Source organism: Brienomyrus brachyistius, chromosome 5 (assembly GCF_023856365.1).
Source record: "Brienomyrus brachyistius isolate T26 chromosome 5, BBRACH_0.4, whole genome shotgun sequence".
Lineage (NCBI taxonomy): Eukaryota > Metazoa > Chordata > Actinopteri > Osteoglossiformes > Mormyridae > Brienomyrus > Brienomyrus brachyistius.
Genome location: NC_064537.1, coordinates 35,523,313 through 35,547,247, shown reverse-complemented (window position 1 = coordinate 35,547,247; position 23,935 = coordinate 35,523,313). Strand labels below are relative to the sequence as shown.

Genomic DNA, 23,935 nt, shown 5'->3' with positions numbered 1-23,935 from the left:
TTTACAACAGATCAAAGTCCATCAAGATTTTGTGTGTTATGTTTATGGGTATGTTTACCCAGGGCTCAATGTGGCTAAGAGCTCTTATAATGTGACGATGACCCAGTCAATGACAGGCATAGATGTTTAAATATATAATAATAATTTAATATGAATACCTGGACATCGACACCAAATCGACGCCATCGACGCCTTCCACGGCCAAAATTGTGGAAACACTTCCAGTGTTTAGAGATTATAGAACTTTATTTCAGTTAATCCAGGTACTTATTTTGTAGTCCAATGCATGGTTTGTTAACATTCTTTGACTTTTTATAAACATTATCACTAATATTCATGTAGTAAATACAATAATATTAAGTGTTTCCAGAATGCTTCCCACTATTGTAGTCAATACATTTAAAACAGAGAATATATATATATATATATATATATATATATATATATATATATATATATACACATATATTCTTTTAATATAATTTTTTCTTTTTATATTTATATTTTTTACAATAAAACAAACTTTTGCTAGCATGTTACATTAAAATCTCTCTGCTTTTTATTGTGTTTTATTTTGGTGAGTGTAGCATGAATTAACACATCTGTCCAGTTCAGTGTAATTGTATTTTTGCAGCTAGAAGTTTAGGAATGTGCATATGCGTGAATATTAATTAAAAAAAATCAGAAACATGACTATTTCTGCATTCCAATGTCCTTCACCTGTAAAAATAAGTTCCATCCCTAGGGAATGTCTGCAAATACTCAGTTTGCCAAGTTCAGTGATTTAACTATGATTTTTCTCCTTTCTCCTTCTTGTGTTGGGATGTAAAAAATCCAGGCGCTCCCTTACCTTTTCCACAAATTATTAAGCCAGCAGTTGGAACTGAATCAAGAAGTTGCACAACATCCTCAAAAAGGAAGAAGTAAACTGGTCTTGAACAGACTGACCATAAGAAGAGGGAACGGATAGAAAAAGTAACCCAGTACCTAATAATCACGAACAGAAAGACCAGAAGACATCTATTCCCAGCCAGAGGTTGTGCTCGTAACAGCAATGGAGGAGCTGACATACGAGGAGTCCATCAGGAGAGCCAGCAAAATGATCTGCCGCTTCCCCCTGAGGAGCGTCAGGGGCATCCCATTAATCGAGCCCATTGCTCAGAATTGGGAATCAATCTGGTCCTTCTGTCCTGACCCCTCTGATCTTCTCATCTCTACATACCCCAAAGCAGGTGAGACAGAGGAAAGGTGGTGGGGTGGGATGGATTCATGAAATCGTGTTTCATCTAAAAGGAGGGAAATCAGAAATTGACTGAAAATCAAAACAACCAGTGAGTTAGTGGTGAGAAATGTTTTACCTTCATATCCAATATTTATTGTGATTGCCCAAGCACCATTGGTTATATAAGAATACATGCAGATTGCTTTTAAAAATTGGGAACCTGTTACTAAAAAGTTGGTTTATTAGAAATCTGCAGTGCTGTTGAAAAATTCAGTTCTCTGAGTGGAGAATCCTGCTTATTTACATTCATTTCCTTCCTTGTCAGGCACTGAATTTCAGAGAATTTTTATTCATTTAAGAGTCTCACTTGAGTAGCTAGATTGTTTGTTGTGCAATGATTAAACTGCACTTTGCTTTGGACAGAGAGGTTTACTTGGGTTAGGTGCCCATTGCTTTGAACAAGCAGAGCCAGTGTCAGGATAATAGCTGTTGTCAGCATGTTTCCTCCTGCTTGTTATCAGACTTGTTTTTTCATACATTTTATACTTTTTTTTTACTTTATTACTTTATTGAGGCGTCACCTGCTGCATGGCAGCTCTCGGGTTCCAATAGGAAGTGTCTTATCCAGGTAGGTGCGTGGGCTGCGTTTTCTCTCTGGCATGATGACTGTCTGCACTCTGCTGTCAAAGGAGCCTTATAAACTCCGCATTTCAGTGGCGGTACTCCCTGAGGTACGCAGAGCAGAGAGTTGCCAGATCTCTATAGATGGATACACCTATTATTGGTCTGGTCTCTCTAATGCCACCATTCTCATGGAGTCACGGAGTCACTGTTGTTGTGGTGGATCGACTCCTGCCGATGGTGTCTGATGTCACTCCTTTCAATGACCATATTATGATTAAGGCACTCTGTGGATTTCTTGTCTATTCTGTCAGTGTATGCTCCGATAGCAGTGAGGGAAACATTTTATTCACAGCTTTGCTCGATGGTTGATGGGTGCCCACAAGTTGACACTCCTCTGGTCATGGGGCACTTCAGTGCAACTACTGGCACTGACAGGGTGGGCTATGAGGATCGTGTCATTCCCTATTAGTCTGGTGATCATAGTGAATTCTGACTAAAAAGTTGTTTCTACTCTGAAGATTCAGCTTAGGTGAACTTCTCCAGGTGGATGGTCATGCTGTCCTCCTGGTATTGCAAGTAATTGTTGCTTCCATTAGGGAGACAGGTGTCATCCTAGCTGACTGGTAAAGGGAAGGGTGATCGACTGGATTGTGCCAAATACAGGGGGAAAATGCTGCCCTCAGTGCTGGGTAATGTCCTTGCTAGGTTTATCCTCAATAGGATTTGTGATCACTTACTCGCCTACCAGTGACCAAAGCAGTTTCGTTTTACACCTAAGAAGTCTACCATTGACCGCATCCTGGCACTGAGGGCCCTGGAACTGACGGAGATGCCTGAGGATGGGAACAGGAGGCTGTCCAGAGACCCAGAGGAGGCCACAGGTGGGTTAGGGGCCAACATTGCAATCACAGGCAGGTCAGGGGCTGACAAGGCAGAAACATGGCGGGGCCCTCTGAAAGGGGTGGTATGGTAGGATCCTCTGGAGGCGGGCGCAGGACAACCGGAATCTTGGGCAGTGAGCAAGGCACAGTAGGAGCCTTGGACAGTGAGCAAGGCACCACAGGGACCTCAAGCAAAGCACAGTGAGGTTGCAGTTGAGATAGGATAGAACTGGAGCACCTGATCTGGGCATGGCAGCGGCCTCTCCTGGGCAGGGTGCACCATTGCCCTCTCCTGGGATAGATGCTAGTGGTGCAGCAGCTATTTTCGGGCCAGATGCTAGTGGAGCGACGACAGTCTCTTGCAGGCTGGATGCTAGTGGGGTAGCGGAGGCCTCAACAGGACCAGGTGCTTGCAGAGCAGCGGAACCATCTCCTGGGCCAGGCACTTGCAAAGCAGCTTCTCCAGGGCTGGACAGGGCAATAGTCTCTCCTAGGTCTGGCATGGCAGAGGCAGCTTTTCCTGGGCATAAAACTGGAGATGTGGCAGGTTAGAAAACTGGGTAGATGGGGTAGGTAACCAGAGGCATAGTGTCAGTTCCTCCTGGGCAGTGAAATAGTTAAATCATGGCGGGGCTCTCACCTGGACCAGTTGGTGTTTGTCTCTTTTTCTGCCTCCTTCCAGGAAAAGGGCAGAAGAGACGGGAGCAGATTTTTTCTTCTCTGGTAGTGGTTCAGAGGGCCGGTCCGTCTCTTGTCACAGGCGGACCACCTGTCTTATCTTCTCTATGAGTAAGCTCACCTCCTCAGGCTGGTAGATCGGGGTTATGGCTGACAAATCCCAGGTGAGCTGGGCGAGCAAAGAGACAACCTGCATGCTCTATTTTGTTAATAATCCCCTTTTCGTTGGGGCCGCTCTGTGGATCGTCACTCTTTTCCCTCCTTCACCATGTAATCAAGTAGAAGGAACAGCTGTGAACATCCTTATACAGATAGAGATGTATTCCATCTGCCAAGGGTCCAACAAAGGCTAAGCTCCTTGCAGCACTAACTACTAAATCCACAGAACAGCTCAAAGAGCAGTACAAGCTGGCTGCAGTGAGACAGTAGATGGTTGTGGTTTCTAAGATCTTTTTGCCTAATACTTGTGTGAACACTATCATGACCTCATCAAACAGAGGAAGAAAAAGGGTGATTTTATTCCTTAAAATCAAACTTCATCACTGTAGCTGGACAATGATGGATCTTTGCAGTCAGTTAATTAAATCAACATTCCCGTTTTATATTCCTTTAGGAACGACATGGACTCAGGAGATAGTGGACCTGTTGCTGCATAATGGAGATGCTGAAGCTTGCAGAAGAGCAAATGTGGCTGTGCGGATACCCTTCCTTGAGATCATCTCCTCACCCCCATTCCCCTCTGGTATTTCTTTCCTAAGCTTCATCTCTACACTACCATTATACCTACGCAAAGTTTTGTAACATCCCATTCTAAATGTAGAGGCTTTGATATGGAGTTGGTCTCCCCATTGCGACTATAATAGCAAGGCTTTCTACAATAATTTGGAGTGTTTCTGTGAGAATTTTGGTCATTCATCCAGAAAAGCATTTGAAAAACAAGCCCATACCATTATTCCTCCTCCATCAAACTTTACAGTTGGCACGATGCTGACAGGCAGATAACATTCTCCTGGCATCTGTCAAACCCAGACTTGTCCATCAGATCGCCAGACAGAAAATCATGATTCGTCACTCCACAGAACACATTTCCATTGTTCCAAAGTCCAATAGTGGTGTGCTTTACGCCACTCCATCTGAGGCTTGGCATTGCACTTGGTAAGGTTTGTGTGCAACTGCTGGGACATCAGACAGTGCACAGTTTTTCTACTGGGGTTAATGCCAGAGGAAGTTTGCAGCTCTACACTTTCTGGCTGAGTTTTTGTTATTACTAAATGCTTCCACTTTGCAATAATACCACTTACAGTTGACTGTGGAATATCTAGCAAGGAAGAATTTTCAGGAACTGAATTATTGCAAATTACTGCACCCTATGACAGTACCATGCTTGAATTCATTCATTGAGTTCTTCAGAATGACCCATTCTCTCACAAATGTTTGTAAACCTAACTGAATGGCTAGATGAATCATTTTATAGACCTGTGGGAATAGGTCTGAATGAAACACCTGAATTCAGTGATTAAGAGGTGTGTCCAAAAACTTTTGCCAATACAGTATATATATTGTATATTATTACTATGTCAATAGAGGATTATGGAACCCATAGTTGTATTTAATAATTACCTTACCTGCATCCTTTCCTAGGCATTGGAGGGCACAAGAGAGGCATACAGCCTAGATGGGATGCCAGCCTTATATCTTTTCTGCAAAGAAAATATTTCAAATTCTAATCTACTAAAATTATAGTTTATTATGACCCTGCTGCTCTATAAAAAGTTTCAAAATTTTGTACAGTAGGTGTTCCAGTCTATGTAAAAACACAAATCTCCACTGAAATGTTCTTTTTCACGAAGATGTTAAGCTGATGTTTAACTTTTCTTTCTGATTTAGGTCTGGATCTCCTCAATAAAATGAATCCCCCTAGAGTAATCAAGACCCATCTCCCAATCCAGCTGGTACCTGAAGGATTTTGGAAAAACAAGTGTAAGGTAGGAGTGAGACAGTAGTAATGTCCTGTAATCTATCACACTTGCAATGGTGATAATGAAAAAGTAACTTTATGGATTTTTCATTTAACCGGTAGGTGATTTATGTGGCTCGAAATGCTAAAGATAACCTGGTGAGCTACTACCACTTTGACAGGATGAACCAGGCCCAGCCTGATCCAGGTCCCTGGGACGGTTACATCCACAAGTTTATGAAGGGAAAGTGTAAGAGAAACATTTCTTTTTAAGAACACTATCCTGTAAAAGAAATTGTGAAACTGGTACTGAAAATATACCCCAAATGCCCATACTGCGTAAATTAGGGCTATTCAAATCATGATCCTCAACGGCCAAGCACTGCTGATTTTCCAGCCTTCCTTTACTTGTGAGCCAGGTGTGAAGCCGTTGTGGTGAATCAGAATCAGTTATTATTAAACTAACTACCTGGGATATCTGAAAACAAGGCCTGGATCTGGAATCGAGGTCCAGCTTTGAAGAGTCCTGGCATAGGTCACATTCATATTAGTTGCAAAATTATGTAGAAAATAATGAGAGGCATGTTCTTGGGTATGGTCACAGGGGTGCTAAGCCGAGCTGAAAGCTGACTGGCTCCCAGAGCGCCCCCTTCCCTGTCATTCACCCATTCAAATCATTTCATTGGCTAATGATATGTTTGGCCCCTCTGTTTGAATTATGGCCTTTCTTAGCCCCTGACCTTAAAAAAATCATAGAATTGCCCCTGAAAAGTAATAAATACATCATTAGCAAGTGTCTTACTTTATATCTTATGCAGTATGTGATTCTCACCATATTCACCAACAGTGGCCTGGGGCTCCTGGTATGACCACGTGAAGGGTTACTGGGAAGAGAGAGAAAAGAGGAACATTTTATATCTGTTTTACGAAGACATGAAAGAGGTATGATGTCATACCCCACATCATTAGAAACACTGCAGGTTCTATTGTAGTCTTGTGCAGTAAATGAATCAATACCCATTTTCAGCTTATCTTGTTCCTCTGTACAGCCCTTGATCTCCATGGTTTTATTTATCTTCCGATACTAGAGATATGAGACAGCTTATTAAAATAAATGGTTCATTTACTTCTGCATGCATTTTTATATTAGAGAAACATATGCATCTGTGTGTATTTGTCTGTATGCATGTGTGCCTGTATGTATTTGCATGTGTCTGTGTGCAGGTTATCCTCATCAAATGCAAGAAATTAGGTAGCAATTCATAAGCATTCATGAAGGATTCATTTAAAACAGTGCATCAATATATAGGAAGAATCACTTTTTAAAAAATTTAAATATACATCTAAAAATTTCATTCTCATTTTCTCTTGCATTGCCACATATTTCCTTTCATGATCACTCAGTGGTATTCAGGTATTTCACTGTAGTGGCACAGCGTAAGTCTGTGTATGTGACAAATGTAATTTTAAACTTGAAGCTACCCTTCTTTTTGTCACTTCTGCAGAATCCTCGCCGTGAGGTGGAACGCATCATGAAGTACTTGGATCTGTCGCTTTCTGATGATGTCATAGGGAGCATTGTGGAGCTCACATCATTCAAGGCCATGAAGGACAACCCAATGACTAACTATACTTTTCTGCCGGAGATATTTGACAACTCTGTCTCACCTTTTATGAGAAAAGGTTTGTCTTCCTTTTAGAACAGATATTTAATTATTTATTTAAAGGCACCCCATCCTGGTTTCTTTCCTGCTTTGCATCTTTTGCTTCTGGGATAAGCTCTAGACCCTTGTTACCAAGAAGCGGACAAGCAGTATAGTGAATTATTGAATAAGTAATTCAGGTTTGCCTCTCCTGGAGCCGACACCTTATCGTGGTGGAGGGATTTGAGTGTTCCAGTGATCTCAGGAGCTATGTTGTCTGGGGCTTTATGCCCCTGGTAGGGTCACCCAAGGCAAACAGGTCCTGGATGAGGAACCAGGCGAAGTGGGGCTTAGAAGACGCCTATGAAGAAGAAGATTTTAGACCCACAATTCCCCTTGCCCGGACGCGGGTCACCGGGGCCCTACCCTGGAGCCAGGCCTGGGAGTGGGGCTCGAGGGCGAGTGCCTGGTGGCCAGGCCTACACTCATGGGACCTGCTCTAGCACAGCCCGAACAAGGCACGTGGGTCCCCCCTCCAATGGGCTCACCACCCATGGGAGGGGCCATAGGGATCGGGTGCAATGCAAGCTGGGCGGCGGCCAAAGGCGGGGACCTTGGCGGTCCGATCCTCGGCTGCAGAAGCTAGCTCTAGGGACATGGAATGTCACCTCTCTGATGGGGAAAGAGCCTGAGCTGGTGCGCGAAGTTGTGAAGTTCCGGCTAGATATAATCGGACTCACCTCGACGCACAGCTTGGGCTCTGGAACCAGTCTCCTTGAGGGGGGGTTGGACCCTTTTCTACTCTGGAGTTGCCCACGGGGGGAGGCGTCAAGCGAGGGTGGGCATACTTATTGCCCCCTGGCTGGGTGCCTGTATGTTGGGGTTTACTGCAGTGGACGAGAGGGTAGCCTCCCTTCGCCTTCGGGTGGGGGGACGGGTCCTCACTGTTGTTTGCGCTTATGTGCCAAATGGAAGTTCAGAATACCCACCCTTTTTGGAGTCCTTGGAAGGGGTGTTGGAAAGCGCCCCTCCTGGGGACTCTCTTGTTCTGCTGGGGGACTTCAATGCTCACGTGGGCAATGACAGTGAGACCTGGAGGGGCGTGATTGGGAGGAACGGCCCCCCCGATCTGAACCTGAGCGGTGCTTTGTTATTGGACTTCTGTGCTCGTCATGGATTGTCCATAATGAACACCATGTTCAAACATAAGGGTGTCCATATGTGCACTTGGCACCGGGGTGCCCTAGGCCGCAGTTCGATGATCGACTTTGTAGTCGTGTCGTCGGACTTGCGGCCACATGTCTTGGACACTCGGGTGAAGAGAGGGGCGGAGCTGTCAACTGATCACTACCTGGTGGAAGGGGAGGAAGCCGGCCAGGCCTGGCAGGCCCAAGTGTATGGTGAGGGTCTGCTGGGAACGTCTGGTGGAATCCCCTGTCAGGAGGAGTTTCAACTCCTACCTCCGGCATAACTTTTCCCATATCCCGGGGGAGGCAGGGGACATTGTGTCTGAATGGGCCATGTTTCACGCCTCCATTGTGGAGGCGGCTGACTGGAGCTGCGGCCGTAAGGTGGTCAGTGCCTGTCGCGGCGGCAATCCCCGAACCCGCTGGTGGACACTGGTGGTGAGGGATGCCGTCAAGCTGAAGAAGGAGTCCTATAGGGCCTTTTTGGCCTGTGGGACTCTAGACGCAGCTGCCGGCTACCGGCAGGCTTTGGTGGTTGCTGAGGCAAAAACTCGGGTGTAGAAGGAGTTTGGTGAGGCCATGGAAAACGACTTCCGGACGACTTCGAAGAGGTTCTGGCCACTATCCCGCGGCTCAGGGTGGGAAAGCGGTGCAACATCAACACTGTTTATGGTGGGGATGGTGCGCTGCTGACCTCAACTCGGGACGTTCTGGGTCGGTGGAGGGAATACTTCAAAGACCTCCTCAATCCCACTGACACGCCTTCCGATATGGAAGCAGAGTGTGGGTACTTGAGGGTGGACTCGCCTATCTCTGGGGCGGAGGTCTCTGAGGTGGTTAAAAAGCTCCTCAGTGGCCGAGCCCCGGGGGTGGATGAAATTCGCCCAGAGTTCCTCAAGGCTCTGGATGTTGCAGGGCTGTCCTGGTTGACACGCATTTGCGGCATCGCATGGACATCGGGGGCAGTGCCTCTGGACTGGCAGACTGGGGTGGTGGTCCCTCTCTTAAGAAGAGGGACCGGAGGGTGTGCTTCAACTATAGGGGGATCACAATCCTTAGACTCCCTGGTAAGGTCTATTCGGGGGTCCTGGAGAGGAGGGTCCGCCGGATTGTCGAACCTCGGATCCAGGAGGAGCAGTGTGGTTTTCACCCTGGCCGTGGAACAGTGGACCAGCTCTATACTCCCAGCAGGGTTTTGGAGGGCTCATGGGACCAGTCTACATGTGTTTTGTGGACTTGGAGAAGGCATTTGACCGTGTCCCTCAGGGAGTCCTGTGGGGAGTGCTCCGGGAGTATGGGGTACCGGGCTTCCTTTTAAGGGCAGTTCGGTCCCTGTATGACCGGTGCCAGAGCCTGGTCCGCACGGGCGGCAATAAGTAGGACTCATTTCCGGTGAGGGTTGGACTCTGCCAGGGCTGCCCTTTGTCACCGATTCTGTTCATAGTTTTTATGGACAGTATTTCTAGGTGCAGCCCGGGCGTTGAGGGTGTCCAGTTTGGTGACCTCAGGATTAGATCTCTGCTTTTTGCAGATGATGTGGTTCTGTTGGCTTCATCGGACCGTGACCTTCGGCTCTCACTGGGATAGTTCACAGCCGAGTGTGAAGCGGCTGGGATGAGGATCAGCACCTCCAAATCTGAGACCATGGTTCTCAGCCGGAAAAGGGTAGAATGCTCTCTCCGGGTTGGGGATGGGGTCCTCCCCCAAGTAGAGGAGTTTAAGTATCTTGGGATCTTGTTCATGAGTGGGGGAACAATGGAGTGGGAGGTCGACAGGCGGATCGGTGCGGCGTCAGCAGTGATGCAGGCGCTGTATCAATCTGTCATGGTGAAGCGAGAGCTGAGCCAAAAGGCGAAGCTCTCGATCTACCAGTCAATCTACGTTCCGACCCTCACCTATGGTCATGAGCTATGGGTAGTGACCGAAAGAACGAGATCATGGGTGCAAGTGGCCGAAATGAGTTTCCTCCGCAGGGTGGCTGGGCTCTCCCTTATAGATAGGGTGAGAAGCTCAGTCATTCGGGAGGGACTCAGAGTAGAGCCGCTGCTCCTCCGCATCGAGAGGAGCCAGATGAGGTGGCTCAGTCATCTGATCAGGATGCCTCCGGGACGCCTCCCTGGGGAGGTGTTCCGGGCATGTCCCACTGGGAGGAGACCCGGGGGAAGACCCAGGACACGCTGGAGAGACTATGTCTCTCAGCTGGCCTGGGAACGCCTCGGGATCCCCCCAGAGGAGCTGGATGAAGTGGCCGGGGAGAGGGAAGTCTGGGCCTCCCTGCTGAGACTGCTGCCCCCGCGACCTGACCCCGGATTAAGCGGAAGATGATGGATGGATGGATGGATGGATGGATGGATGGATAATTCAGGTTTGCTGAAAAATGTTATATTGCATGTGTATATTGAAACTATTTCAATAACTATGTAGTTTGTTCGGATACTTACATAATAATCCATATTAGGATGCCCACCTTTTATTTTTTCCAGTTGTTTCCTTTTTATATGTATTTGAGGTTTGTTACAAAGTGACTCGGATGAGTGCCAGTGTATATTTTGACAGCACGTTCTTCTTTTCTGCAGGTGAAGTGGGTGACTGGGCCAGTCATTTCTCCTCAGAGCAGCTGCAGTTATTTGAAGAAGATTATGAAAGACAAATGAAAGGCACAAACATTCCTTTCAGGATGAACATTTAGCTGAGGGTTGGAGAATTTCCTTATTATTTACTGTTTTCCAGGGAATCCTCATCAAATACTAAGATAAAGGGAGTGAATATGGGTGAAGTGGGTTGAGTAGTAAGTCACTGGATTTTGATCCATGTTCAATACGATACTGTCACATCTGTCTTCCATTTGTCAGGTATGTGAGTCTGGTCTGTTTGTTCTTGCTGTGTGCCAGTGGTAACTGGCTCTGACTCTTAGTCAAACAGAGCAGTGAGTGCTGGTCACTACCTTTATCTAACCTTTATCTCCCTTTATCTTAGTATTAGTATTTGGATAGAATGGGTAGAATGGGGTTCTCTGGAAAACAGGGAATATAAGGAAATTCTCCACCCTTCAATGCCGATTGGCTCGTATGCAAACCAGACAAGATTGTTAAGTAAAGTAAAAATAGACTCAACAGAAGAGAGAGTACCACTTGAATAAGGTGAAAATTATTAACAAATCAGCTGTTCCTAAAAGATGGGTGAATAATGTCAGAAAACAAAGAAATAATGTTCATTCAGTAAGCCCCAGTTATCTTTAGTATAATTGAACTGTCAATACATCATTAAGGTATATGGTCATTAAGGTCAATGATTATTACTGGATAAAAAGATGTGATAAATAACTATTTAGCAGGAAAATCAAATCTAGAAAAAAAATCATCTTTATATACTAATTCAAAGAGACAAAAAGACAAAGATTTGATATTCACTTAATAATAGCCTATTACTCGCTCTATGTCCCTCATTTTGGTTGAACCACAAGCTTCCTACTGAGGAAGAGAACAAAAAAAATGAATAATTGATAAACATAATTTTCAAATGTATGTTTTATCAAGTATTACATATCTAGTCATTTTTAAAATGCTACCTTTTGTTTTTCCTTATTGTCAATCAAAATTGATCTTGACATTTTGTTTGATACTTCCTTTTTCATCTTTGCTTTTGATGGAAAAAATGTCTCCATCCATCCTCCAAACCAATTATCCTACTGGGTTACAGAGGGTCCGGAGCCTATCCCAGAAGCAATGAACACGAGGCAGGGAACAACCCAGGATGGGGGGCCAGCCCAACGCAGGGCACACTCACACACCATTCACTCCTACAGGCAATATAGTAACTTCAGTTAGCCTCAGCATGTTTTTGGACTGTGGGAGGAAACCAGAGTATCCGGAGGAAACCCCATGATGACATGGGGAGAACATGCAAACTCCACACACATGTAACCCAGGTGGAGACTCGAACCTGGGTCCCGGAGGTGTGAGGCAACAGTGCTAACCACTGCACCACCATGCCAGCCCAGGAAAAAAAATGACTCCTACAGAGCAAATATTAAATATAAAAAAATACTTAAAGGCTGACAATACTTTATATATTTCCATCTGCAGTAACAGTGTGTGTAGGAAATTTTTCAAAACCGACAGCTTTTAGTAGTAAAAACTACTGACAAAAACAGATCAGTTCAAATAGATACAGGATATGTGAGACTAAAATACAACAGGACTGATATAAAACATACTTACATCGTTCTCCTCATTATCTGAGCTTCAAGTAGACGAAAAAAGGTGGGTGCTGGGCCACTTTCTCCTGTGGCCACGTCCACAGTCTGCATCTGAAGTGTGGCCTGTGGATGTGGCTTTCATCTCCAAAGCGTCTAACTTTTTAAGAATGTTATATCTGCTCCCTTTAATAAAGGATAATGTAAACAGAAAACTTGACTTCTCAAACCATAAAACATTCTGGAGCAGCATGAAGTATGTTTGCATATGCATAAAATGTCTATTTATTCACTTTGTTTTTTTCTACCCTTAATGTACCATGTGGAATATCCAATACTCCAAAAAAGATACATCAGTGATGATCTACACAAGTTGTACTGTCAACCACTACCATGGTTGATAGCGAGATTGTTATGACCGCAGGGCGAGCAGGGGAATTACGGATCGGGGAATCAGGGTCGGGAAGCTGGAGAGTTAGGAATACGGGGTTTACTCTGGTCAGTCAGGTACAGAACGGTAAACAACGTCAATCACAAGACTGGGCAAACGTACTCGAACGCGGACTGAAATACACAAGATTAATTGAAAATAACAAGCAACAGCTGATGGCATCGGGATGTCACACGAGGCTAACGAGGGGGGCGTGGCACACACGAGGCGATATCCCCCAGATACAGGGGATGCACACACAGGAGGATCGTACGAGTAGGTCATCGATACATACGAGTAGGACAGCGATAGATTCACACTGTCAACACTATCAACACCACTCTCAGAGAACTAGTTGGAGTGGACATAAAATTTTGCTAAAAGCCATAAGACTGTAAAACCAAAGCAGATGTACTGTTGTTTGTCAGATGATGTGTCACCTATTCATCTCAACTAATTCCTAAGGCAAAAAAATACTTTGGATTAAAAAAACAATACAAATAAATGGAATGTCTCTTAGAAACACCAACCTGTATGCAGTTTCATTTCCATAAGATGCATCGCATACACTGTTGATCTTGCAAATTCCATTTATAATTTTTGTTGTTGGGAGGACGTCCCATAAAGGTGGGTCCTCAATCCACTGAATGAGCATAAAAGCCATTCTGTAACAAATCAAAAAAAAAACATTTCACACAAATGACATTACTTCCAATTATAAAAGGTTATTAGAATAACCTATAGGTAACTGTATTACTGTCATTTACACGTGTAAAAAAGATGTGCTGTACATGTGTCTCTTTGACTTGGAATCGGTCCACAATAGTCAGGATGACGGTGTTACCTCTCGAGGAGGGAAGATCTGTGATGAAATCCACAGCGAGGTGAGACCAGGGGCGGGATGGAACAGATAGGGTCCAGCAGGCCAGCTGGAGGTTGATGAGTCGACTTCAGCTGAGAGCACTCAGGGCAAGCGGTGACGTACCTCTCAACAGCCAGTCTCCACCCCGGCCACCAATACCGTCGTGACACTAACCGTTGTGTCGCTGGGACCCCGGGATGTCCCGAGCTGTAAGCAGTGTGAACGCAGCGAGGTACATACCACCAACCTGAGGGACATCCTTGGGGAGGCACCATGCGCTCATTGGACAAGGTCATAGGCGAGACGAAGCAGGTAGGTGGAAGGACGGTGTCGACCCGTGGACCAGCTTCAGGGGGATCATATTGCCGAGAGAGGGCATCCGCCTTGCCGTTCTTCCTTCCTGGAAGGTAAGTGACTTTGAAATCAAATCGAGCAAAGATCATTGCCGACCTGGCTTGATGCGGGTTGAGCCTCTTAACTTTCTGCGGGTACTCAAGGTTCCTATGGTCTGTAAAAACCTGAATGGGTGAAGGGCCTCCTCCAACCAGTGCCGCCACTCCTCTAAGGCCAGCCAGTGAATCACAGTCTCTCAGTCAAAGTCATCCCCCAGCCTGAAGTCACTTCTTCAAATAAGGTCTGCACTAAAGAGTTTATCTAGCGGTGTTTTGTAAGGAATCGTATGCATGCTTTAATATAGCATAATTTGAAATACAGTAGAACCCCCAAATATACTGTGGTAACCGTGGTGTCAATTACTCAAACATGATATAACAAATACATATATTTGATGTATGTTCTGTGTCTACAACTGCAAAACAATCTTACTGCCATTGCAATGTCTGTTCACTCCACACGGTACTAAGAAGGAATCAATTGATTCACCTGGAAGAGTGGCTCTTCTTTCATTCTGTCACATCAGAACACGCCCACAGACTGAGTAATTAACACTGTAATTAACTTAATGTGTGCTCATAACTGCTCATCCTGTTTTATGCACACATGTCCAGAGTAATTTGCAGTCTTTTGTGTGCTCATAACTATGCAATGTTTCACATGTAGCGTACGAAGTGTTTCCGTGCAAGGTGCACTGTGGCATTGTTTTTAATTTTAAAATTTTTTTTTAACTTTACACATTACGTTGCGGGTAAATATATAATTGTGGGAGATTTTGAGTTTGAATAATTCTGGGAAAAATATATATTTATTTACAAAATATTATTATGTTCCCTGATAAATCATCCCTGAAATATTTTGTTTTTAGTCATTGCCAAGCTCAGGCATAATTGATTTCAGATATTTAGTTTTAAAAACAAGAAGTTTACTTATTATTTGGTCAACTATGTTACGGACAAAACCTAAGTAAATGTCAGACATTTAAAAAAATCATTACTCTTGGAAGAATATGTGTCTATTTACCTACCTTTTCAATTAAAATACCCAATTAATTAAGAAAATACACATTTTGTTCAATTGAAACCCCAAATTTCAAGTACTGAAGTAACCGGTCTGTATATTTTGTTTCCAAACTGCTTGATTCATGATAATTTTCTTGATGAAATTATGCTGAGGTATATATTTGACAGCTACTCAGTTTCTAAATATTTACTTGGAGATTAGGGAACCATTGAAATACATATATTTTTTTAAAAACATAATGGTAACTTAATTGACAGCCCAGTATCATAGTTGACAAAAGTAACATAGTTGACTGGACATGACAAAGTAGGGTGATGTATTTAACAAAAACAATCCTAAACTATATCAATTATTATATGTTAGCTAATCTTTTACTGCATTTAATCAAGACCTGTTGAATATTTCATGACATAAAGGAGAAATACAGACACACATCAGTTTACAAGGATCAATCACAACTTTATTAACAAGCACATATATCATAAGCAAGAGATCCTAACATAGAAAACAACAACAACAAAAGTATCAAAAACAGCACTTACACAAAAATTCCACCATGTAAACATTTTGAAAATCTTGTTTGTGGAATGAAATACAGTAGTGCATTGTATTGAACAAAAAATTATAGTGCACTGCAATAAGTAACAATAACCAAATAGTGTTTTATTCTGTTGGTTAACAGAATAAGTGTGCTGCATTGGATCAAAATTTTAATTGTGCAAACTGTTGTATCTCAAAAACATTCATATGTCAGAACCCAAGTAAAACATTGGCATACCCTCCAACTTCCAGGCACCCATGAAACCGGTGGAGACAGAACACACTCCCCATTTTCTAACCCAAGAACATGGCCAATTATGGTTTGTTTTTCAATGACTTTGTCAAGCTCAATTAAGTAATCTTTGAGTGTGTGTGTGTGTGTGTGCGTGTGTGTATATCAGAGGTGTATAGTCCAGGTGCCAGAAAGTAGAAATCCTGTCCAGCAGCTGTTCCAACCACACTAAACCAGCTCCTCTACCAGGTATGAGCTCGTTAGTGAAAACACCTGTTCTAGATGTAGAGGCAGATCCAAAAACATGGCAGGATGTTTACTTTCTGGCACCTGGACGTCTGGTGTCTATATGTGTGTGTGCTTGACCGTGTGCTTGTGCCACGTGTTTGTTAGCACGTGTGTGTGTGTGTGTGTGTGTGTGCGCATGTCCTTAGCCATGAAGATATGATTTGGCAATATCTTCCCACACATCTCTTTATATTTCAACATGACGTGCTGTCACATGCTGTGGGGCAGGAATCAACCTGAGCACATCCTCAAATGGATACCAGAGCGCATCCTCTCGCATTGGCCAGTAGTAACGATTGTGTCCCACTCTGTGCATGCACTTAACATGAACATGTGTCTCACTCACTTCAACAATGGTTCCAGGATAAACCTCATCGTCATATCTGATGACACACCACTGACCAACAATGTCATCTCTATCCCACTGTACTTCAAGGTCTGGTTGTTCTTGGTGCAATGCAGGAACAGCAGAGTTGACTTTGAAGTTGAAGGCCTGAGCTTGGTAACACTGACATTGCAGAATCTGCCTTGTTGAACACAGGCAGCTCACATCACGGTATGTCAGTTTCCCTGGTGCTTGCGTGATGACCTGGTGAATCCGCATGCATGATGATAGACCAGAGTTCTCCGCACATCATTACTGACTGGACTTGTTCCGAGCATCCTTTTTGTTCTTTTCCTAGGAGAGTCGACGCTGCACAGTAGCCGTTCATAGCGTTTACGGTATGTGTCTGATGTTTTTGTTTGAGCTTTAAGCTTTTCCTTGAGTTTGTGATTCTCAATGTATATTTTCTGGTACCGTCTTCTTCTAGTCCTTCTTCCTTGTATTCTCTGTCTGAAATTACATGAAGACATTTTTAAATTATTTTTTAACATTGCAGGTGTCACGTAAAGCATTTGAAATTAATTGTCACCATGCCACCATGTAATTTTGCATTTTAATCTAACATTATAATCTAACAAGTTTTTCATGAGACATTGTTCTGTTTAAGGTACTTTCTACATAGTCTGCCTACATAGTTCTGTTTGAGGTTCTTTCTACATAACCTTCTGACCTTCTTGGTTGTGGAACTGGTTGTTCCTCACTGTCAGGACTCAGTGGTGGGGTAACAATAGCAGAAGCCTGTTTCTTTCTGCGTCTGCTCTGTTCTTGGGCTCTTCTCCAAGCCTTTCTCTTTGCACGTTTTTCCCTCTCACTCTGTTCAGATATGGGCTTATAGTATGCACCTTGCTCCCTCTTTTCTCTCCATTTCTGCTGGCCTTTTGCCAAGTATGCCTCCCTTTTTGCAGGATCAGCATCTCGCCGTGCACGGTATCGGTAACGGCGCTGCTTTTCTGCAGCAGATAATCGTGGCATTTGCCTGAAAACAAGTTTACTTTTATAATATTTATTGCAAAGTATTTTATAGTTACTGTACAATTAGAATATTAAATGAACTCCTGAAAACCATAAGAACATGTCATGAATGTCAACTATGTTACTCTTGGTCAACTAAGTTACCTTTGCAGAGTAACATAGGTGACTGGTAACCTAGTTGACATTTTTGCTGTTTTTAGGGATAAAATCAAAATGGTTGCCTAGCACCAGACACCACATGGCATTTTACAGAGAGGTTCTTCTAAATATTATATGTACAACTGAGTAAAATTGAAATTCAAAGTTATTTATGAATTCATTGTAGTAACATTGTTGACATATGATAAGTACACATTTGCCCCAAGCACTACTTTAGGTGAAATAACTGAAAATGTGGAGGGAGAACATACCTTGGAGTCTTGCTAGTTTTCTCTTCAGGAGGAAATGACATCATGTGGAGCAGGTCATGTGATTTGGAAAACACACTCTTCCTTGAGGGGTGTATTTGCTATGGGTAACTTAGATGACAGCGACTTCTCGGACACATATTCAATTTGTCAATTTCCATTGAAAATGTGACATATTGCCCAAAAAGACACATTGTTCAAAATTACCTCAACTAAATGTAAATAATATAATTAAAACTGTTTTTGAATAAGTTTTTAAAATGTTTTTTTAGGTAATGAGATTGTGGTTGCAATTCATTTCGGACGGTTATTCAGTTGACATTTTAGGGATATCTAGTAAATTTTTATAAATAAATGATTATTTCCATAATAATTAACTATGGAATTTGTAAAGACAAGATCATGAAGAACACTGAAGACTTTTAAAATTTTATTTTAATAAGCATGTTTGCGAGATAAATCTCATGGACATGAAAATGCCCTCAATTATATATTGACCCTTGCATAAAATTTGTGGCACCCCTTAAAACTAACAATGTTTCGTTTTTACTTTGCGGCAGGGTCCTTTTACCGTTATACGTAAATCAATTTATCTTTTAGCTCTAACTTTTACAACTGACTAAGGTTACACAGATTGTTGCAGGCATCAACTGTATCTATTTATTATATCAATAATAACTGCTAGAATGTGATACGGAAACATGCATACGCACACGAAAGTCTTTTTATTGTACCATAATATATTTGGACCGCAATGTGTTTCTGAGTAATTAGCACTTTTGTGTGCTGCCCATCCTGTTTCACAGGTACATCACAAAGTGTTTGTGTGCACTGTGGCATCTCATAATCCCACACACAAATGCACACACGTCTGGACTAATTTACAGTCTTTTGTGTGCTCATAACTACACAATGTTTCACATGTAACGTGTGAAGTGTTTCCGTGTGAAGTTCACTCTGGCATCTCATAATCTCATACATAATTGCACACACGTCTGGAATGATTTAGAATGTTTCGTGTGCTCATAACTGCGCAATCTTTTTCGCACGTAGCGATGTCAGTGTTTACATGCAAAGTGCATTGTGCCATCTCATAACAGATGGACATAGTAATCAGTAGTCTTTTGTGTGCTCATAACTATGCAATGTTTCACATGTAGTGTATGAAGTTTCCCTGCAAAGTGCACTGTGTCATTTCTTTAACAGGTTGAATATATCAGGATCAGTAGCGGTGCGTGAGACGGGGAAGCAGGACGAGGAGACGTAGGTTTGGAGAATACGGGATTAAATCGACAGAGGGAGTAGGGACATGGAACAGGAAACGGACGGCAACACTACACAATGATACTTTAATGACAGACCTAGGGAAACGGACTAAAATACACAGGACTAAGCAGAAATAACATGAAAAAGCTGGCCACAATTGGGATTGCACAAGTGATAAATGAGGGGGCGTGGCACACAGAAGGATCATGACAGAACCCCCCCCCCCCCCACAAGGCGTGCACCTTGGGCGTGGCTCAGGGGAGGCAAAGGATGAGACGACACTGGGAACACAAGACCTGGAAGACAAAAGCAAGAACATCAATGGGAGACCGGGACTGTTAGGTTGAAGAAACTGTTATTAATCATTTGTTATCATTTCTGTATAATCAGCAATGAGTGTAAATATGTATATACGTTATTTTGTTTTACTTTACCTTCATACTTTACATTATATTAGTTTACACGTATCCTGAGCACGTGTTTAAATAGTTGTCCACCTGAGTAAAACCAGAACTTACTCTCACAGTCCTTTCTTTGTTCTCACTCCAAGACCCCTGCCCCCCATTGACTATAAATAAAGGTGCCAAGGGGAACCACCCTTTGTAACACATTCCTTTGTAGCGCATCCTGCAGAGAGTGTGGTTACCCTTGTGCAAGTAAAACTCTAAGTGTGTTGTCTCGTAATTAATGGTGTGCAGAGTTGGAGTGGAAAGCCTGACGCTTTCTCCAACATATACTGTACTGTAGTTTGGTCCTGTGTGCAGAGTTGGAGAGGGAAGCCTGACGCTTTCTCCAACAGGGACACAGGGACAAGATGTAAGACAACACCTGACACAAAACATGGAACACAGTCCGGCAGACCAGGAAAGGAGACACAGAGGAACAAAAGGACCAGGAGTGAACAGAGGAGACACAGATGGACGAGGAGAAGACATAGAGGGGACGAAGGAAGGAGGCGGAGCAACAAAGGCTGGCGGATAATGGGGAGCCCGATGGAACCCTGGCGGACGGAAGACGGAAGCCCCAGGAGCAGCAGGCGACTGTGAAGTCGGAACCAAAGGGACCCTCGGCAGATGTGAGGAGGGAGCAGGAGGGAGCGTCGGAGGCGGAGGGACAGGCGACGAAGGTGAGAAGGGTGATTAAGGGGTGACCGGTGAAGGGGAGGAGGGAGCAGGAGTCTCCGCAGGCGAAGTGGAACCCAGATTTCATGGAAAGAAATATTGGGATTCCTTTGGAACAGAGGAGGACTTGCTGCCTTGAACACCTGCTGTCTTGAACATTTCCCCTTGGGTCCACTGCCTATTTGTTAGAAGTGCCCATGAACTTCCATGCCATGAAGGAGGCAGTCAATCCATTTATTTTGGTTTCTCACAGAGGGCGTGTGGCTCAGTGGGCTAAGAAGTCCCATGTCAAAGAAGTAGACACTATTTAATCATTAATACGCCCTATAAAAGAATAAAAAAGTTATCACGTTTCAATGACGTTTCATAAAATACATATAATATAGCAAGTATAGTAAGGGTTAGGGAAATAGTTAAAATATGGTAATGGCTGAATACATTGCCATGAATCAGTCAGGCACTTGAGTCATTTGAATATTGTGCGCTGAAGATTAATTGACAATTAAATCACTTCCATTTCAACATCAAAATAAAACACAAGTTTAAAAGTCGATTTAATAGGACAAGTAAACTGTGAAAAGAAATTCCCATTTTGCACTACAGTGAAAGTGAGTGATAATTTCTCATTGTGAACACACCAAAGCACAACACATAGTGCACCACGACGAAATGTGACCCATTGTGACCATTGTGGCATTAGACCCATCTGAGAAGGAGCAGTGGACAGCTGATATGGGCAGTGCCAGGGGAGCAGTGTTTGGGGACGGTACCTTGCTCAAGTATGACCTTGTTTCCATATGATTTTTAAAGCATTAAATCAGTCTGGGCCAGGACAATGACACTTTTTTTTTATATAGTTGTGTACTTGATGTCAACTGAGAAGTTGATATTTGCCTGGACCAGAGAGGTTTAAGGTGTTAAAATGGGCATGGAAACCTGGCTTCTCATTCACACCATTGTGCGCTATAGTATGACATGCCTTATTTCTATCTGATTTTTAAAGCATTAAATCAGTCTGGGCCAGGACAATGTCACTTAACCTATAGTTGGATACCTGACACATACTGAGAAGTTCATATTTGCCTGATTGGGCATATTTCCAGGACTGATTGGGAGTGGAAAGACGTTTGCGTTTGTCTCATTTTCTGATAAAATACACACATACTATTACTGAAACTGCCCAGATATGTACTTTCGTTAAAGTGGTAACAAGTCAGTAGAATCATGTTCAGTAAATACGAATCGAAAGCCAAATGAAGTTCTGAAGGTAAGCCTCGCTTAATGACCTCCCGCCAGTCGCAATCGCATTGGGCTGCGCAGCATTTAAGGTGGACCGGAAAATCCGAATAAGAAGCTGCGAATAAGTAGCCAACTTCAGCCTCGTGGCACAGCCTATGTGCGTGAATGCTTGTGTACGTGTGTACGGGGTGTTGCAGTAGAGAGTGTGGGAACCACATACTCTAAATTTCATAAAAGTAAAGCAATTCCGTAGCTCCAAGGGGGTATTTCACGAAGTACGATTTTTTTGGGGGATAAATTTTCGTCCACTTAAATGTAGCCAGGGGCGGACTGGCAATCGGGAGCACCGGGACATTTCCCGGTGGCCTGACGGTCGTTCTGGCCTGCCGGCTGCAGCTGTGCAGACGATCAGCCTGGCATGTGATAGGCTGGTGTGCAACTACGAATTAATTGACGGATCTCTCAATCTACGAATCAGGCAATGGCGGAGGGAAAATTACACTCCCACATGACCCAACGTCAGCGACGCACTGCCTAATATCTGGCTATATCCAGAGATAGGGTAAATCTGACTAAATCGTTCAAAAAATGGAGCGTAAACGCAGAGGAGGAGCAGAGAGGGAGCGTATAAAAAGGAAAAAAGCCCTGACCGCAGACGCCGCAAGCTGCTGCAAAATCCCAGCCATGTTCGCCAGTAAGGGAACGGGTTGGTCAAGATTACATTTACATTATATTTATAATAATTTGGCAGACGAACACTTTCATCCACATCACTTAATCACAATAGATACAATTAAACCAACAAACGAGCAACAATATGTAAGTGCTGCTGTGCTGTGTCAAGTTTCGTTTCGTCTACATGTAGCATATTTTTTATATTGGATTGGATTGGAAAAGCCCTTTATTGCTGATGCAATATACCATGGCACCAGTCACAAGTACCGGTGAAGAGCAGGCCATCAACCGACCTTACATATACACAGACATCACAGTAGGGGGAAGACCGGTCGGGAGACAGGGGAAGTGAGAAGAATAGAAACAGGATAACATGGTGGGAGAGGAGGAGAATAAAAAAACACCCCCCAGATTGCACTCCAGTAGGGAGTACATTGTGGGAACCGAAAAAAACACCTCAGCAACATAAGCACATGGGCACTACACCTTACATAAAAATGACACGACTTGCAACGGGTAGGGGAAAGGGGGTGTGGAGGTGACCCAGCAGAGACAGACAGCCATCCGGTTCTGCTGCCATAGAGGCGCTGGTCACAGACCCGCCTGTTCACGCTGGGGGTATGAAGCGGCGAAGGCGTGGGATGGGGGGAGGGTAAGTCCTTGGGATTGGGGAAGAGGAATGCAAGAGAGTCTCACTGCCTTGTTCTTCTGGGGGAGTTGTTAGTTTCAGCAGCAGCCTTGGCCAAGGCCAGTGCTGATATGGGGGAGCCAAATACTTGATAGAATAAGGTTGTTTGGGTTTCCATGCGAGGAGCTGAAATTTCCAGCTCCTCTAATGTCCACGCTGATCTCCGCCATCCAATAATTTTTGCAAAGCTGTTAGCTTCTCCATGATGTTATCCAGTTTGCGATCCATTTGCACAGTCTGCACAGTCTGAGTGCTAACAGCTCTGCCCACTCCATCAATCATTCCGGCCAGCCTAGTGGGGCTTTGAGCGGCTGTCACCGTCTTCTTCAATCTTTGATAAACCAGGGCAATGCCTAAGCCAATCAGCATAATACCTGTAATCATGGTTCCGAATAGGTAGATGTCTTCAATGTCCTCCACGGAAAGAGCTGCCAGGCACACGACCCTCCACCGGTCCCATCCGTCCATCGTGTAGCCAGCTGCGTACGTTCCTGCAGGACAGTCAGGTTCCCCCGACCCTAGACTTTTATTTATAATAAATAAAAATGAATAAAAAGTAGACAGAATAGTGTTAGTGGGTCAAATTGTTTTTAATAATAAATAAATCAAGTAGATGGTATGGAAAAGAATACAGTATTAGTTATTTTGATTTTTCATTTCTAGTCTACAATATATAGCCTACAATGTTTGTTTATTTATTTATTTTGAAAAGGTGACGAAGGAAGCGTCAGTAGCACTAGTGCTGCAAATGCTCCTGCTGTTGAGCTAGAGGTGGTGGACAGTTCAGCGTTTGAGTCAGAGCAGGAACCTTCAGGTAAACTTTAAGATAAGCAAAACTAAACATGCAGGCAGCAGGATATACTTTTTAAACAACATGTGCTTTTTATGATTTATAAGATCAGTAGTAGGACTGTGATTTTGGGGACATACAACTGATGGCTGCACAATTATAAATACAGATTATTGAACCCGCTTATTTCATATTGCAGAGCAACTAGATGTGCAGAGTGAGAGAGAGAATGATTCA

At 43.7% G+C, this 23,935-nt stretch overlaps 2 protein-coding genes across 4 annotated transcripts in view; both read left to right on the top strand.

The window, feature by feature from the left end:
* LOC125741793 (sulfotransferase 1C1-like) overlaps window positions 1–13,346 on the top strand; it is a 52,631-nt gene extending 39,285 nt beyond the window's left edge. The window contains exon 8 of the transcript XR_007397861.1: window positions 11,045–13,346. The gene's annotated coding sequence lies outside the window, so the exon portion shown is untranslated. The remainder of the gene's footprint in view (window positions 1–11,044) is intronic.
* On the top strand, window positions 908–11,799 carry LOC125741794 (sulfotransferase 1C1-like). Of its 3 annotated transcripts, none has more exons than XM_049013146.1 (8): window positions 1,092–1,232; window positions 2,625–2,727; window positions 4,019–4,147; window positions 5,293–5,390; window positions 5,486–5,612; window positions 6,210–6,304; window positions 6,868–7,045; window positions 10,769–11,799. In XM_049013146.1, the coding sequence occupies exons 2-8, from the start codon at window positions 2,676–2,678 to the stop codon at window positions 10,879–10,881; spliced, it is 792 nt and encodes a 263-aa protein (XP_048869103.1). In that variant the 5' UTR covers window positions 1,092–1,232; window positions 2,625–2,675; the 3' UTR covers window positions 10,882–11,799. The 3 variants fall into 3 exon arrangements, with proteins under 3 accessions (XP_048869102.1, XP_048869103.1, XP_048869104.1); XM_049013147.1 differs by having other exon boundaries at window positions 1,100–1,232; window positions 2,628–2,727; XM_049013145.1 differs by lacking the exon at window positions 2,625–2,727 and having other exon boundaries at window positions 908–1,232.
* Window positions 13,347–23,935: the final 10,589 nt, after the last annotated feature.